Source organism: Euphorbia lathyris, chromosome 5 (assembly GCF_963576675.1).
Source record: "Euphorbia lathyris chromosome 5, ddEupLath1.1, whole genome shotgun sequence".
NCBI lineage: Eukaryota > Viridiplantae > Streptophyta > Magnoliopsida > Malpighiales > Euphorbiaceae > Euphorbia > Euphorbia lathyris.
The window spans coordinates 9,677,779-9,692,151 of NC_088914.1; the positions used below are offsets into that span (position 1 = coordinate 9,677,779).

The 14,373-nt window shown below is 33.0% G+C and overlaps 1 protein-coding gene across 4 annotated transcripts; it reads left to right on the forward strand.

The window, feature by feature from the left end:
- The first annotated feature begins 144 nt into the window (after window positions 1-144).
- On the forward strand, window positions 145-9,731 carry LOC136229419 (urease). Of its 4 annotated transcripts, XM_066018185.1 has the most exons (18): window positions 145-473; window positions 555-628; window positions 821-866; window positions 1,997-2,102; window positions 2,263-2,405; window positions 2,579-2,689; window positions 2,961-3,124; window positions 3,220-3,589; window positions 3,691-3,799; window positions 4,699-4,838; window positions 5,000-5,137; window positions 5,225-5,316; window positions 5,618-5,747; window positions 6,116-6,274; window positions 6,377-6,544; window positions 7,123-7,257; window positions 8,026-8,097; window positions 9,315-9,731. In XM_066018185.1, the coding sequence occupies exons 1-18, from the start codon at window positions 348-350 to the stop codon at window positions 9,534-9,536; spliced, it is 2,505 nt and encodes an 834-aa protein (XP_065874257.1). In that variant the 5' UTR covers window positions 145-347; the 3' UTR covers window positions 9,537-9,731. The 4 variants fall into 4 exon arrangements, 1 of the variants encoding a protein (XP_065874257.1); XR_010689104.1 differs by lacking the exons at window positions 8,026-8,097; window positions 9,315-9,731 and adding an exon at window positions 6,718-6,835; XR_010689105.1 differs by lacking the exons at window positions 8,026-8,097; window positions 9,315-9,731 and adding an exon at window positions 6,718-6,835 and having other exon boundaries at window positions 6,377-6,474.
- Window positions 9,732-14,373: the final 4,642 nt, after the last annotated feature.

The window sequence follows — 14,373 nt, forward strand, 5'->3', positions numbered from 1 at the left end:
TAGATAGATAATTGATTGGAAAAATGGTCTAAATATGTAAATGGTTCTCACATTTTACCCAATTTTGTAATTTTCCCAATAAAATATGTTTTAAGAGAGAAAGACAAAAGTTGTTAGTACAGTGACTTCATAAATTATGAAGTATCTGAATCGTGGATTCCAACTTCCATAGACACAAACACAGTATAAGCTCTCATCTTCATTACTATCTCCAGTTTCCCTTCCTCTGTTCTCCATCCTTTCCGATCAATCATTTTGATCGATTTCAGTATTAGTGAATGTCATAGTTCCTTTGACTTGATTTGAAAGAGCGAGACTTAAAAGCTCAGAAGATTTGAAAAAAAAAAATGAAATTAGCACCGAGAGAGGTGGAGAAATTAGGTCTCCACAACGCTGGTTTTCTTGCCCAGAAGCGTCTCGCTCGTGGACTCAAGCTCAATTACACTGAATCTATTGCTCTTATTGCGACTCAGGTTAGCTTTCTTGTCATAGATTTGTGGTTTTTCATCTTAACGTTTAGGGATTGTACTTAATCTTTGCTTATTTTGATCTAGATTTTGGAGTTCGTTCGTGATGGTGATAAATCAGTGGCAGAATTGATGAATATTGGGAAACAGTTTCTCGGAAGGTACAGATTTTATATGATGATGTAACTTGGATGAATTTAATGCTGTTTATGTTTTTGAAATGATTGGATTACAATGAGTATGTGCTTAATCGAATTATTCTGCATTTCTGTTTCTATGTTGAATTGATGGGAGGAGTATCGGAATTGCTAGCTTATAGTTTTCTTAAAATAACTGGCTGCTTTCATTGGCAGGAGACAAGTTCTTCCAGCCGTTCGGCACCTTTTGGATACTGTGCAGGTATAATAAGCTTTATAAGTTAGTTATTGTAGCTAGTATGGAATCCCTGTTATTAACTCAGCAGTTCCTTTTATGTATAATGCTAATATTAAATTGTTTTAAGCATAGATATGTGAATAGGAAGTGCTAGATTGATGTAGAATTTACTTCGAAGAGGCTAAATTCCTGTGTTTTTCGTTTCTTTTCCTTTTTTTCCAATTCAAGTATAAACTATAACCAAAAAGTGGATGACACTTTGGGGAACACACCTATACCATTTGCAGACTACTGTAAAAGTACACAATTAAAGGTATGATTAGAATCCTATTTAGTTTGATTTTCCTAATTAGAATAGGAATTGAAAATTTGCTCTTTAAAGTGAATCGTAATTGGAAAAGGTTTATAACTTTAGGGCAATATAAGCAAGGGTTGTTTGCTTATTTTAAATTTTTTTTTTTTTTTTTGCGGTGAGAGTTTTGGAGTTTGTGCTCTTGGGATATGCATATGTGTGAGCTTTCGGGTATTGTCAGGTCTCATGGATTTGGGAGTTAGGGACTTGGGTAAATGATGAGATTTCTTTATTGGTGTACCAATTTGCCGATTACTAATGAATAATGTGCTCCTTCTCGCCCGTGAATGTAGGCAAAAATAGTCGAACCACATAAATCTCTTGTTCTTGTGATTTCATGTCTGATTTGATGTTCCACATGTAAATGGAAACTCAAACACAAACTCAGATCAATAAACACTAATATGAAGAAATAAGAATTTATATTATTGATAATAGAGAAATTGATAACTAAAGAACAATGAAAAGGATGATCTAATACAAAAGAACTCTCTCCTGTACTAGCCTAAGGAGAGAACCTCTCCTCCCAAGCCAAATGCCGATTCCTAAACTGAATTCCTGAATACCCTTCCACTTCCTAACTGATCTATATATAAGCTTCTAATATAACAAACTCCAGCTAACCCTAGTCTATGTATCACTTCTATTCCATTATTGCCCTTAATTCTCATGTTCACATTATCAATCACATTCTCTATCACATGTCAAGCTTGTTATAGTCAACATCGATCCAATTTCTAACAATTCTCTTTTTTAACACAAAAGGTTTTGCAATTGATTTATCATTTGAAATTATATGTAGGTTGAAGGGACATTTCCTGATGGGACCAAGTTGATCACGGTTCATGACGCCATTGCCAGTGAAAATGGAAACTTGGAGCTAGCTTTACATGGTTCCTTTCTTCCTAGTAAGTGTTTACCTTAGGTTGCAATGTTAGGGCATTACATTTCTATGGTATGGTATATTAGTTCACCTCTTGCATGAAGGTTGGATAAAGTAAGAAATATAAGGAAGTCTTTTAAACAGAGCATCCAACAAAAAATGATGGGAATCAATAAATTTTGCAGTTCCTTCACTCGACAAGTTTTCTCGAATACAAGACAATGAAATTCCAGGTGTCATTATCTTTGGAAATGGAGATATTATACTTAATCGCGGAAGGAAGGCAGTAATTCTGAAAGTCATTAACAAGGGAGACAGACCAATTCAGGTGTTCTTTTTATTATTATTATTATTATTATTTTTTAACTTGTTAATTTGAGCATTCTTCTTTTTTTTTTCTTTTTTTTTTCCTGAAAATCCTTCTTATACACAATAACTGTTATGTGTGGCTTTAATGGCCCCTTCTTAATTTGTTGTTTTTATAATCTAGCATTGTTTCAGGTAGGCAGCCACTATCATTTCATTGAAACAAACCCTTCTCTGCATTTTGATAGAATGAAAGCATATGGCATGCGCCTGAACATACCAGCAGGAACAGCTACACGATTTGAGGTTGAACTCTATAACCTTACTAATTATAGCATTTTCTTGATTCCCACTCAAGTGCAATTGTTCCATCATGTTGTACGTATGTGTCGCACCGGTTTTTCTTTACTAGCCTGCTATTATATTAGATATTATATATCTCGATATATTAGATTCTGGTGCCAGCAAAGAAGTAAAATATGATTCTGGTTTCGTAAGATGGTATATCGAGTAGTAACGTTAGTAGATTGCATTTTAGTACATTACCTTCTTGTCAACATATCCATTTTTTTTGCAGCCCGGAGAATGCAAAAGTGTTATCCTTGTAAGTATTGGAGGAAAAAAGGTGATCAGGGGAGGAAATGGCATAGTTGATGGTCCAGTTGATCCCGCCAATCATACAGCAGTAGCAGAAACTATAGACGTGAGAAGATTTGGGCATCAGGAAGAAGAAAATGCTAGGTTCAAATAAAAAATTCATCAATCTTATCATGTGTCATGAAGAGGATTTTGGATACTTCATCAATCAGTGTAATTTTAGAACTGATCTTTTGCAGAGAGGGTGTAGCTGGAGAAGATCCTGCTTTTACCACTGTTGTTTCTCGGGAGGCATATGCTAACATATATGGCCCTACTACTGGTGACAAAATTAAGCTAGGTGATACCAATCTCTATGCTGAAGTTGAAAAAGATTTTGCTATATATGGGGACGAGTGCGTTTTTGGAGGTGGGAAAGTTATTAGGGATGGAATGGGCCAGTCGAGCGGACACCGACCGGGCGAATCTCTTGATACTGTCATTACAAATGCTGTGATCATTGATTATAGCGGAATCTACAAGGCAGATATAGGTATCAAAGGTGGTTATATTGCTGCCATTGGAAAAGCAGGAAACCCAGATATCATGAATGCTGATATGATTATTGGGGTAGTTTGAATGTTAAATTATTAGTGCATTTTGAACATGCTTCGTCGTCTTCTTTTTATTATTGGGTTAACATTGAGTTAATGAGATATACGTGCAATTAGGTCAACACTGAGGTTATTGCTAGTGAAGGAATGATTGTGACGGCAGGGGCTATCGATTGTCACGTGCACTTCATATGCCCTCAACTGGCTTATGAGGCAATATCAAGTGGTGAGCTGCAGAACTTGAAGTACTTTTTACCACTTTTACTTGTAAACAAAACAACCTTTTAACAAGTTGCACGGGTCAGATATAATTTAACATATACACTAAAATATTGCTATTTTGGGAGAAATTTTTTCCATCTCATATATTGAAAGATAAAGAGTTTATATACAAGAATGAGAATAGGAAATATACTAATCCTATAATTGCTCCTTAAATTTCTTCTATTACAGCTAGCTATGTTCACATATGTTCATCCTATAAAACTCATCCTCAAGTTGGAGTATAGACAACAATCATGTCTAGCTTGTCACAGGTTAGATATAGGTAACCCGACAAAGCTTTGGTAAAGACATGAACTAGTTGTTAGGTGAGATGAGACCAAATGAAGTAACTGGAGATTAACACTAGGAATCCAGAGACGAGACCAAAAATGACTGAAGGCTGAGATGTGGTGAGAGACTAAACACCATCTCTAGAAAAAGTAGAGTTAGTGTGGCTGTTCTCTAGGGTAACCTGAAACTGGCTACGTGAATGTGGCACACCCGAATGTGCCTTCTTTCTAGGGAAGACCCAAAAGTGCCTGCTCTCTGGGGGTAGAACCCCCCTCCCCCCCAAAAAAAAGAAAAAAAAAATATAGGAAAAACATATTTAATATGAGAAACTCAACTCAGACAACGAAACCCAGAAGCTCAACTAGGCTCCGATAGCATGTTATTTTGGGAGAAAACTGCTCCATTTTATGTATTGAAAGGTAAAAAGTTTATATATGAGAATGAGGGTAGGAAATGGACAAATATACCAATCCTATAATTGCTCCTTAGAATTCCTCTATTACGGCTAGCTATGTATACTATAACAAATATGTAGCACATATTTATTCCAAAGCTTTCGTACAAATGTAGGCATTACAACACTTGTGGGAGGCGGAACAGGACCTTCTCATGGGACACGTGCAACTACCTGTACTCCTTCTCCATCACACATGAAATTGATGCTGCAATCTACTGATGACCTGCCTCTAAATTTTGGGTTCACTGGAAAAGTATGCTTACATGTTTTCATCTGTATAATTTCCTTCATTATTAGTATTACAAATGGGTATCTTATGTGGACATTGCAATTTTGCCGAACGGCTGAAGTTGTGAATTGAATAGACCCTACCTCCTCGTACCTAATTTGCTATACTTATCTTTTTGTTTATAGGGCAATGCTTCCAAACCTGATGAGCTATATGAAATAATCAAGGCTGGGGCAATGGGGCTAAAACTGCATGAGGACTGGGGAACTACTCCTGCTGCAATAGACAACTGTTTAAATGTTGCAGAAGAATACGACGTGCAGGTCTGTTACTTGAAAAGGAAAACGGATAGTCTGATTGAACACTTGAAGCTTTGATATATCTTTGTTTTCGTTGTTTGATTTTGGCAGGTTAATATCCACACTGACACCTTGAATGAATCCGGATTTGTGGAACACACAATTGCTGCATTTAAAGAGAGAACTATACATACTTATCACAGGTAATATCACTCACTTTGAATTGGTCTATTTTGAAGTATATAAGCTCATTTTTATTTTACTATTAGTATACTTTCATCTGTGGAAGGTGCTCAATCAATAAAAATAAGAATACATAGGCTCAATCATCAAAATGCGAAAATTTTCAGGACCTAATAACATGTCTTGCCAACTAAATATTGTTGAATTTTTGTCATAACTTGCCAATATGATTAGCTGAAGTATCTGTACTTACTTCCCTTTCTAGGGAAATTTTTTAATCTCATTGTTATTTGCTGTTAAAATTGGTGCCTTATTTGGCAGTGAAGGTGCCGGAGGTGGTCATGCTCCAGATATTATCAGAGTATGTGGTGTAAAAAATGTCATACCGTCATCAACAAATCCTACTCGGCCTTTTACTTCCAATACAATTGATGAACATCTTGATATGCTGGTAAAGTACGATCCCAAATGTATGACACATGATGCTTTATAATCTATACATGTCATGGAACCAATTGAACTAAAAGCTCAAGCTGATAGTTATGGCCCAATCATAGATCTTATATTAATCTCTGACACACCCCCACACGCAAATGCCCCTTGGGCTTGTAGGGTGCACAACACAGGCTCATAACACATTAATGAGGTTGTCAGGACTTGAACCCTCGACCGTTTGATCCTAGAGGCTCTGATACCATGTCATGGAACCAATTGAACTAAAAGCTCAAGCTGATAGTTATGGCCCAATCATAGATCTTATATTAATCTCTGACAATACATATATTGTTTTTCTCAATCTATTTAGGTTGATGCTTGCAGATGGTCTGTCATCATCTTGATAAAGACATTCCAGAAGATGTAGCTTTTGCAGAGTCACGGATAAGGGCGGAAACGATTGCTGCAGAGGACATATTGCATGATATGGGGGCAATCAGTATCATTTCCTCTGATTCACAAGCTATGGGCCGCATTGGAGAGGTGAAATTAGAGCATTTCTTAATCTCCATCTTCTAACTTTTATTGTTTTTATTTTTTATATTTCAGTAGTTATTCAGGACTAAGGCCTTCTTTCCTTACCAGGTCATATGCAGAACTTGGCAAACTGCTCATAAGATGAAATCACAAAGGGGAACAATTGGCATTGGAGAATCAGATAATGACAACTTCCGGATCAAACGGTACATTTCTAAGTACACTATAAACCCAGCATTAGCAAATGGGTTTGCCAACTTGATTGGTTCAGTTGAGGTATGCCACTGTCCGACGTTCATTGTTTTTGTGCCTCGGTTTATCTGATTAAAATTCTTAAAAGTGCGACTTAAAAGCATCGATTGTTAGCCTCAAAATTTCAGGTCACGCAACAAAAATTTTGAAATTTCACAAAAACTAAATGTGTCTAACTTCGGTCAATTCCTCATCAGATTGCTGACTTGGCGTACTAATGAAGATACTTAAAGCCTAAGAACCACTAGCTGAGAATGCTGAAGTTCAAATTCGGACTAATTGGAGTGTCAACGTTTATTAGAAATAGAATGACAGGTCAGTAGTTGAGAGTAATTGACTGGAATTAGCCGAATTTAGTTTTTGTGAAATTTAATTGAAGTTGAAGAGCTTTTTGGACGCACTTGACGCATGTACAACACACACTCATCTTACTATGTGATAGTGACAGTAATGAAACGAACCTCGAAAATTTGGGGACAGTCTGTATTTCTGGCCTTCATAATAGCATTGAGAAGCTACTAATGTCTAATTCATCAAACTTTATAACTGACACAAAAACCGATTTGGCATCTTGCTTTGTTTTAATATATGAACTCCTACAGGAAGGAAAATTTGCTGATCTTGTAATATGGAAGCCAGCTTTCTTTGGGGCAAAACCAGAATTGGTGATTAAAGGTGGTGTAATTGCTTGGGCAGACATGGGTGATCCAAATGCAAGCATCCCCACACCTGAACCGGTAATTTACTATTCCCCATTTGGCTTTGTTAAAAACTCATCAGGATAGTTCTTAGTTTCTCTTAAATTTTACGCTTAATGCATCTTGAGCCCCTTCAACTTGGTCCAAAAAGCAGCATGAACTTACTTAGTGTCTTGTTAACCCTTTAAACTTGCTTAAAGTGACCTGCGCCTGAATTTGTTTAAAATGTCTAATTGGCCTATAGAAATTGCTTACAGTGATATATTATTCGCCCCTGAACTTGCATAAAGTGGTATACTTTTCAATTTATCAAAATCCACTCTTGTTCTGGCACGTAAACATAGGGAGTTAATCATCTCACTTTAAGTAAGTTCAGGGGCTAATGAGACACTCTGTAAGTTCAGGAGCTCCTGATATATTAAGCCAAAGGGCCTCTGTACTTGGCCAAATAATCTGATTGGTCCCTAAACTTGTTTAAAGTAACATGATGAACCCCCCAAGTCCTATGTGGAAGAGCAAAGTGGAGATTTTAAGCTGAAGCGAATATCATTTCATGCAAGTTCAGGACTAATAGGTCATTTTAAACAAGTTCAAAGGGCTAATGAGATATCTCCAATGTTCAGGGGGCAATATCGGATTATTTAGCCAAGTATAGGGGGCTTTTGATATATTAAACCTAAATTTTAATTCTTCTGTGGATCATGACGAGATATGGAGTTTCGCATATTTCTTTTACATGAAAATGCAAAACTTAAGAGCATTATCTTCAACTTCAGTTAAACATATGAGCTGCTGCTGCTGCTGCAGGTGATTTCAAGGCCTATGTTTGGAGCATTTGGCAAGGCTGGAAGTGCTAACTCCATTGCTTTTGTCAGCAAGGCATGATCTCTCTCTCTCTCATAGAAATTCTGCAATGGCTCCGATTTACATGGACAAAACCAATGAAAAATGGACAGGACATGTAAGCAATATGAGTATGTGTCCACTTTTCATTGGTCGGCTTCATATGGACCGAGATCATTCAGAATTTTCCCTCATCTCTCTTTTTCTCTAATGTTTGTGTGTGCATTTATTTTAGTTAGACTTATTCATGGGCTGGATTGGCTGAGTTTTGAGCGGGCGAGTTTTCATAAAATGCTTGGTAGTAGGCCCTGCTCAGCCCTGCTATGCAAGTCTATATATCTAATCCACCTATATGATATTTTTATGGGATAAGAGCCAAATTTGACACTAACGTTTTTAGTGAAGTGCAGATTTAGCCCTAACTTACAAAACGATACGTTTTTTCAAGTAAGATCAATTTTAGCCTGTTACCGAAAATTTGAAAATATTGGTTTGACTGTTATTTATCTGTCACATCTATGTCTAAGATATTTGATGTGCTACTAACACGATTACAAAAAACGTGTTAAAATGCTAATAATTAAGTCTGCCACAACTTTTTTTTGTCAAAGTCACTAAAATGTTTAATGTGTTAGTGTGACAGTTAAATAACAGTCAAACCAGTATTATTAAATTTTCAGTAATGTATGACTAAAACTGATCTTGCTTGGAAAAGTTAGGGTTAAATTTGCATATTTTCATACGTTAGGGCTAAATCTAAACTTCTTCAAAAACTTTAGAGTCTAAATTGATCCTTATCCCTATTTTTTCTTTAAAAAACTTTATGTATTTTGATATAAGAATTCTAAAATTAAAGCACTAGTATATTTGTCATATAACACCAAGTTATTGGTTAGAGCTGTTAGGAGCTCCTTTCCGTTAAGCAAAGTGTTACGTTCCAGTTAAGCAAAGTGTCACGTTCCAGTCTTTTATAAGGCGAAAACAGTTGTTGAGAGAGCGTTTGTACCCCTTTGACGAGGGTTTTTCCGTGTTGGGTGTGAGTGCGGCCGTGTCCCTGGCGAGTCCCCGTGTCTGGAGAGTCCGACACCGCCTTCATAGATGATAAACTACCATATGTGTGTTGTGTTTTCAGTATGGGGCCAGATTGACAACATAAAAATGTTGTTCAAATTCGAACTTTTTATGATGAACCCGGACGGATCCGGGTCAGTGAACAGGTCTAATCTTAGCATGCTTTGTTTTACTGCGAACAGGTAGCTGCAGATAATGGAGTAAAAGCGGAGTACCGACTCGATAAAAGAGTAGAAGCAGTGGGGAATGTTAGGAAACTAACAAAACTGGACATGAAGTTAAATGATGCTCTTCCAGATATCAAAGTTGATCCAGAAACATATACAGTTACAGCAGATGGTGAGGTTTTGACTTGTGCTGCTGCCACCACTGTTCCTCTTTCAACCAATTATTTCCTCTTTTAGGCATTAATACAAAACATTTTTAACCATACTTGAATAAAAATGAAATTTCCAGAGTTGATGGAACACCATTTTTTCATTTTTGATGGTGAAAATCCATTTTATTTATAAATTATTACCTGATTTTGTACAATTTAGTGTTTAATAAACTTTACAATTTAAACATGGTATAAACACATTATTAGACTCTTCCTCCTATATATTATTCTCCCCTATGTTTTTTTAATTTACTTTGCTTGAAATCTGTATCCTTTAGTTTTCTACTCATTGGATTTGAAGCTGTCTTTGACAACATTTTAAATTTATTTATTTCCATGTTTAGCATGAACTGAAGCGAATCATTAAGACTATTCATGGTTTTTTTTTTTTTTTTTTTTTTTTTTGAAATAATGCTAAGTTTTATTAACTTAAATCAGATGAAAGAATATTGCTAAGAAATGGTGGTGGACATGGCCACTCACCCCGAATATAAATTAATATGATCAGGAATAATGTCAATTAAATACGAAGGATCTTCTAAATCCATTTGAATTGCCTTGGTTATGACGAGACAATCCGACTGAATTCGAATTTTCTCACTGGGCCGATGCATCTTAATTTAATTTAAAGCTTATTTGATAGTCATGGTCTCAGCTAGCTGAGGACTAAGATTTCCTTAAAAAGCTTCCATCTTAGCTAGAATGCATTCTACAGACTGATTACTTGATTATGCTATGGATGGAAAAATAAAAATTTTGATGTAAGAATTGAAAAGAAAAGAAGAAACTTGTCAAAGAACAATAAAACTAAACTTTTCAGACGATAAGATCCATATCCATTGAACATAGATGAAATAACTCCAAATTTCCATTTTAACCAACATTATTTAACTCATCTTCTCTATTGTCTTTCCTCCGTTTTTCTCCTATTTTCATGCTTCATACCTCTAAATGCATGTAAAATCTTAATAATATGTCTAATTTCTTCGTAAGAAAATGTTTTACCTTTAATGTTTTTAGAATATGACTACTCATGGTTAATGCATCGTAAATTGTTAGTTCGTGAGATTTTAATAAGATCGATCCAGACTTGTTTATTCAGAAGAGTTCAAGGGATTTACTATTTAGATTATATTTTAGTTATATTTCTTGTAGCTTGTTTATTTCATTCATAAATTGTATTTTCACAACTCTATTCTAAAAAAACTAAATAATTTATTAGTCTGTGTTCTTATTTATGAAAATAAATAATTCATTTGTCATGATTAACTTTTAGTCATTTTATTTGTTTTTTATATGAAAATGCAAAATTACCATTAGTTATATAAATAGAAAACATAATTTTTTAGTTTTTAAATTTAATAAACATATTTGTAATGATATATATACCAACATTTTTATATTTGTACATATTAGTATAAAAAGGTCTATTATTTATTTATTTTTTAAAAACTTTTAAACTAATATTGAACATTATTATAAATTTTGATATTTTTTAAAATTGTATTTTTTTTATCTATAAAATTGATTAGGAATCAAAACACTATAAAAAGAAAAACTTCAACAATATAAGACTACACTTTTATAAACTGTCTGATGGATTCAATTAAGAAGCCCAAACTTTCCAGTAATTAGACATCGACACATGGGCTCCAATCCTATTTGGCAAAAGTGGGGTAAATTACACAATAATCATACTGAAAATAATATTTTGTTTTTAGTCAAATGATTAACTTTTATATGAAATAGATCATATTTGTAATTTTTATTTTGAAAATGTCAGAGAAAAACAGTTTTTGTTTTTAAATTTAAACCTGGATAACCTTCTTCAAATTAACTAATTATTGGTAACTTCCTAATTGACAAAATTAGAAATAAAATTTGTCATAACTATAAATTATTTATGAGATATGTTTTTCCATGTAATTTTCTCTTTATAAATCTAGAGCAAACACATACAATTGTTCATTGAAACTTCAGCGAAAGCGATATCGTGAAGTAAAACCTTCAATGATTACGAACCTCGAGCATCCTGTCAAAGGCACAAAGATTAGCACGTTTCTGAAATCTCTAATGATTTGTTCGGAGATTAGAGAGGAATGTTTTAGTTGAAAGTATCAAATCATAAAACCTTTGTGTTATGAGGTAATCAATTTCATAGTTATAGCTCTATTGTTGATGGTATAATTTTTAAAATATTTTTCATTTTTTTTTAATAAAATAATTTTTACGCGGTTAAATTAAAGTTTTACAATCCTACAAAAATTAATAAATCAATATAATAATTGGAGAGATTTAAGATTATGTGAGAAAAAAAAAGAAAATAGAAAAGATGAATATTATAGGGTCAAATACATGAATATCATAATTAAGTACAAAATTACAACTAAGTCATATCATCAAACTTAATTCTTAAAATATCATTATTCTCTATATATTATGATTTTACACCATAATTTAAAAACTCTAGACTCCAATTCATAAATCATAAACCTTAGAAAATATATTCTAGACTTCTAATTTATAAATGATAATCTTTAAAATATATTAAAAGTACTGATTTTACTAGTTTGATATAATCAAAAATTATAACTTGATATAGTTGTAAATAGTTTTTGAAAAATGAGTTTCTGTGTAATTTTCCCTGGGTAAAGCTACACATTTGACAAGAATTAGTGCTTTTATTACACATGTATAAAACTTATAAACAAAATTCTAAAATTATCATAGTTTTTAAAATTTAAACTATTTTTATACGTCACAACCTTTGAAGTAGGAGTTGGTTATGAATTTAAATTTTTAAAATTAAATAATCAATGTTTGATAACTGTAATTTTGACAAAATAAGAAATATTTGTTCAGAATCTGATATTTCAAAATTAATAAACCTTCCTATGATAATAGAAAAAAAAACAACATAGTTAATTGTAAAAAAAAAATTAAATATGATTTTGTGTGTAATTTCCTCATGGGAAAATTACACAGAAATTCATGTTTTAAAAACTATTTACAACTATGTCAAGTCATAATTTTAGATTATATCAAGCTAGTAAAATCAGTATTTTTAATATATTTTAAGAATTGGAATTTATCAATTAGAAGTCTAGAATATATTTTTTAGAGTTTATGATATATGAATTAGAGTCTGGAATTTTTAAATTATAGTGTAAAATCATAATATATAAAGAATAATGACATATTAAGAATTAAATTTGGTGATATGACTTAGTTGTAATTTTGTACTTAATTATGATATTCATGTAATTGACCCAATATTATATCATTGCAAAATAGTGTAAACAATAATTTTTTCATTTTAAATTTTATTTAGTCTAATTTGACCATTAGTTCTAACGGAAAGATTATATAGTTGACGACAAACAAAATTTAGAAACTATATAATTATTTTAAAAAACCGATTAATTAAGTGAGCTGCTAAATACCGCTATCAAATTCCTTTTCACCGCCTCTTTTGGACTTTTTTGCCCTTCTCATAATTTTGATCAAAAACTGAAAATTCTCTTTCCAAAATCATAAACCCGAACAACAATAATTGAAATTATGAAAATAATTGATGTGTGACAATCCGAACCCCGAAAATGGATGATTACGAGTCGGAAACATTAAGATTTACATCTTTTTATCAAAGAACTCATGAAAATAATACATATTTTTCATGACGATTTTGCATTTTTCGTCACAAAAAATAGGATAATTTTTAATTTTCCGTCACAAAAAATTGAATGATCTAGTATTTTTCATCACTAAATTTTTTACGATTTTGCATATTTCAAAATTTGGCCTAAATGGATGCGGCATACCACCCGACCCATGGCGGGAATGGATGCGGCGTACCGCCCGACCCATGGCGGGAACAGATGCCGCATCCGTTCCCACCATGGTGGGAATGGTATGCCGCATCCGTTTAGGCTAAATTTTCTCTCAATTTTTTTTTTTTAATTTTGACAAAATTTTTATGCCAAGGGCAAAATTGTCCAATGGGTGCGGTAATAAGTAATTTGGGTTGGATATGTAATATGTAAACATAGAAACTAATAAATTATTTTAAAAAATATTATTCTATTCAAAGTACAATTACTTTAGTTTAATTTTATATTTTTATACAAAACAATGTTATTAATATAATAATAGGTAGATAATTGGAGATTATTATTCTTTTTCAACTTTGTTGGCAATGAATATGAAACCAAGATATTTTGTGGAACAATGTTAAATAATTAATTTAACAACCTTGATTATTGGACTTATACATGAATGCATGACAAATGAATAATGATAATATAGTTGGTGGTATTGATCCAAACCAAATTTGACTACTAATTATTTATAGATAAATGACAAATATCAATTAAATAAAAAAAACCATGTGGATGCTGAGAGTTTGATTCAATCCAAAATTCCAAATTTTATGTTTTAATTCATAATTAAAATGAGAAAGTAGGATAGTATTCAGCTGCACAGTAGCATTAAAGTCGATTCTGAATGATCAAATCATTATTAGATCTAGACTCATTAAATTTACATCTTATGATACTTTAGACCTCTACTGTAGAGTTGTAATGAGCCTAGATCTAACGGTTCATTCAGGATCCAAGTGAACATTATTGTTCAATTGTATTACAAATTTCATGCCCAAATACTTTTTGATTCCAAAATTTGTATGGCAGTAAATACAATTAAAATTCAATTCAATTCATAATAAGAGAAAGATGACATCTAGTTCCATTAAAAATTATAATAAAAATCACGAGGTAAGTGGATCGCGGGCTTACGAAGCTCAACAGGTCTACCTATATAACCTGACCATTCTCCCAATCTCACAAGCTCGTATCGTTAAACCT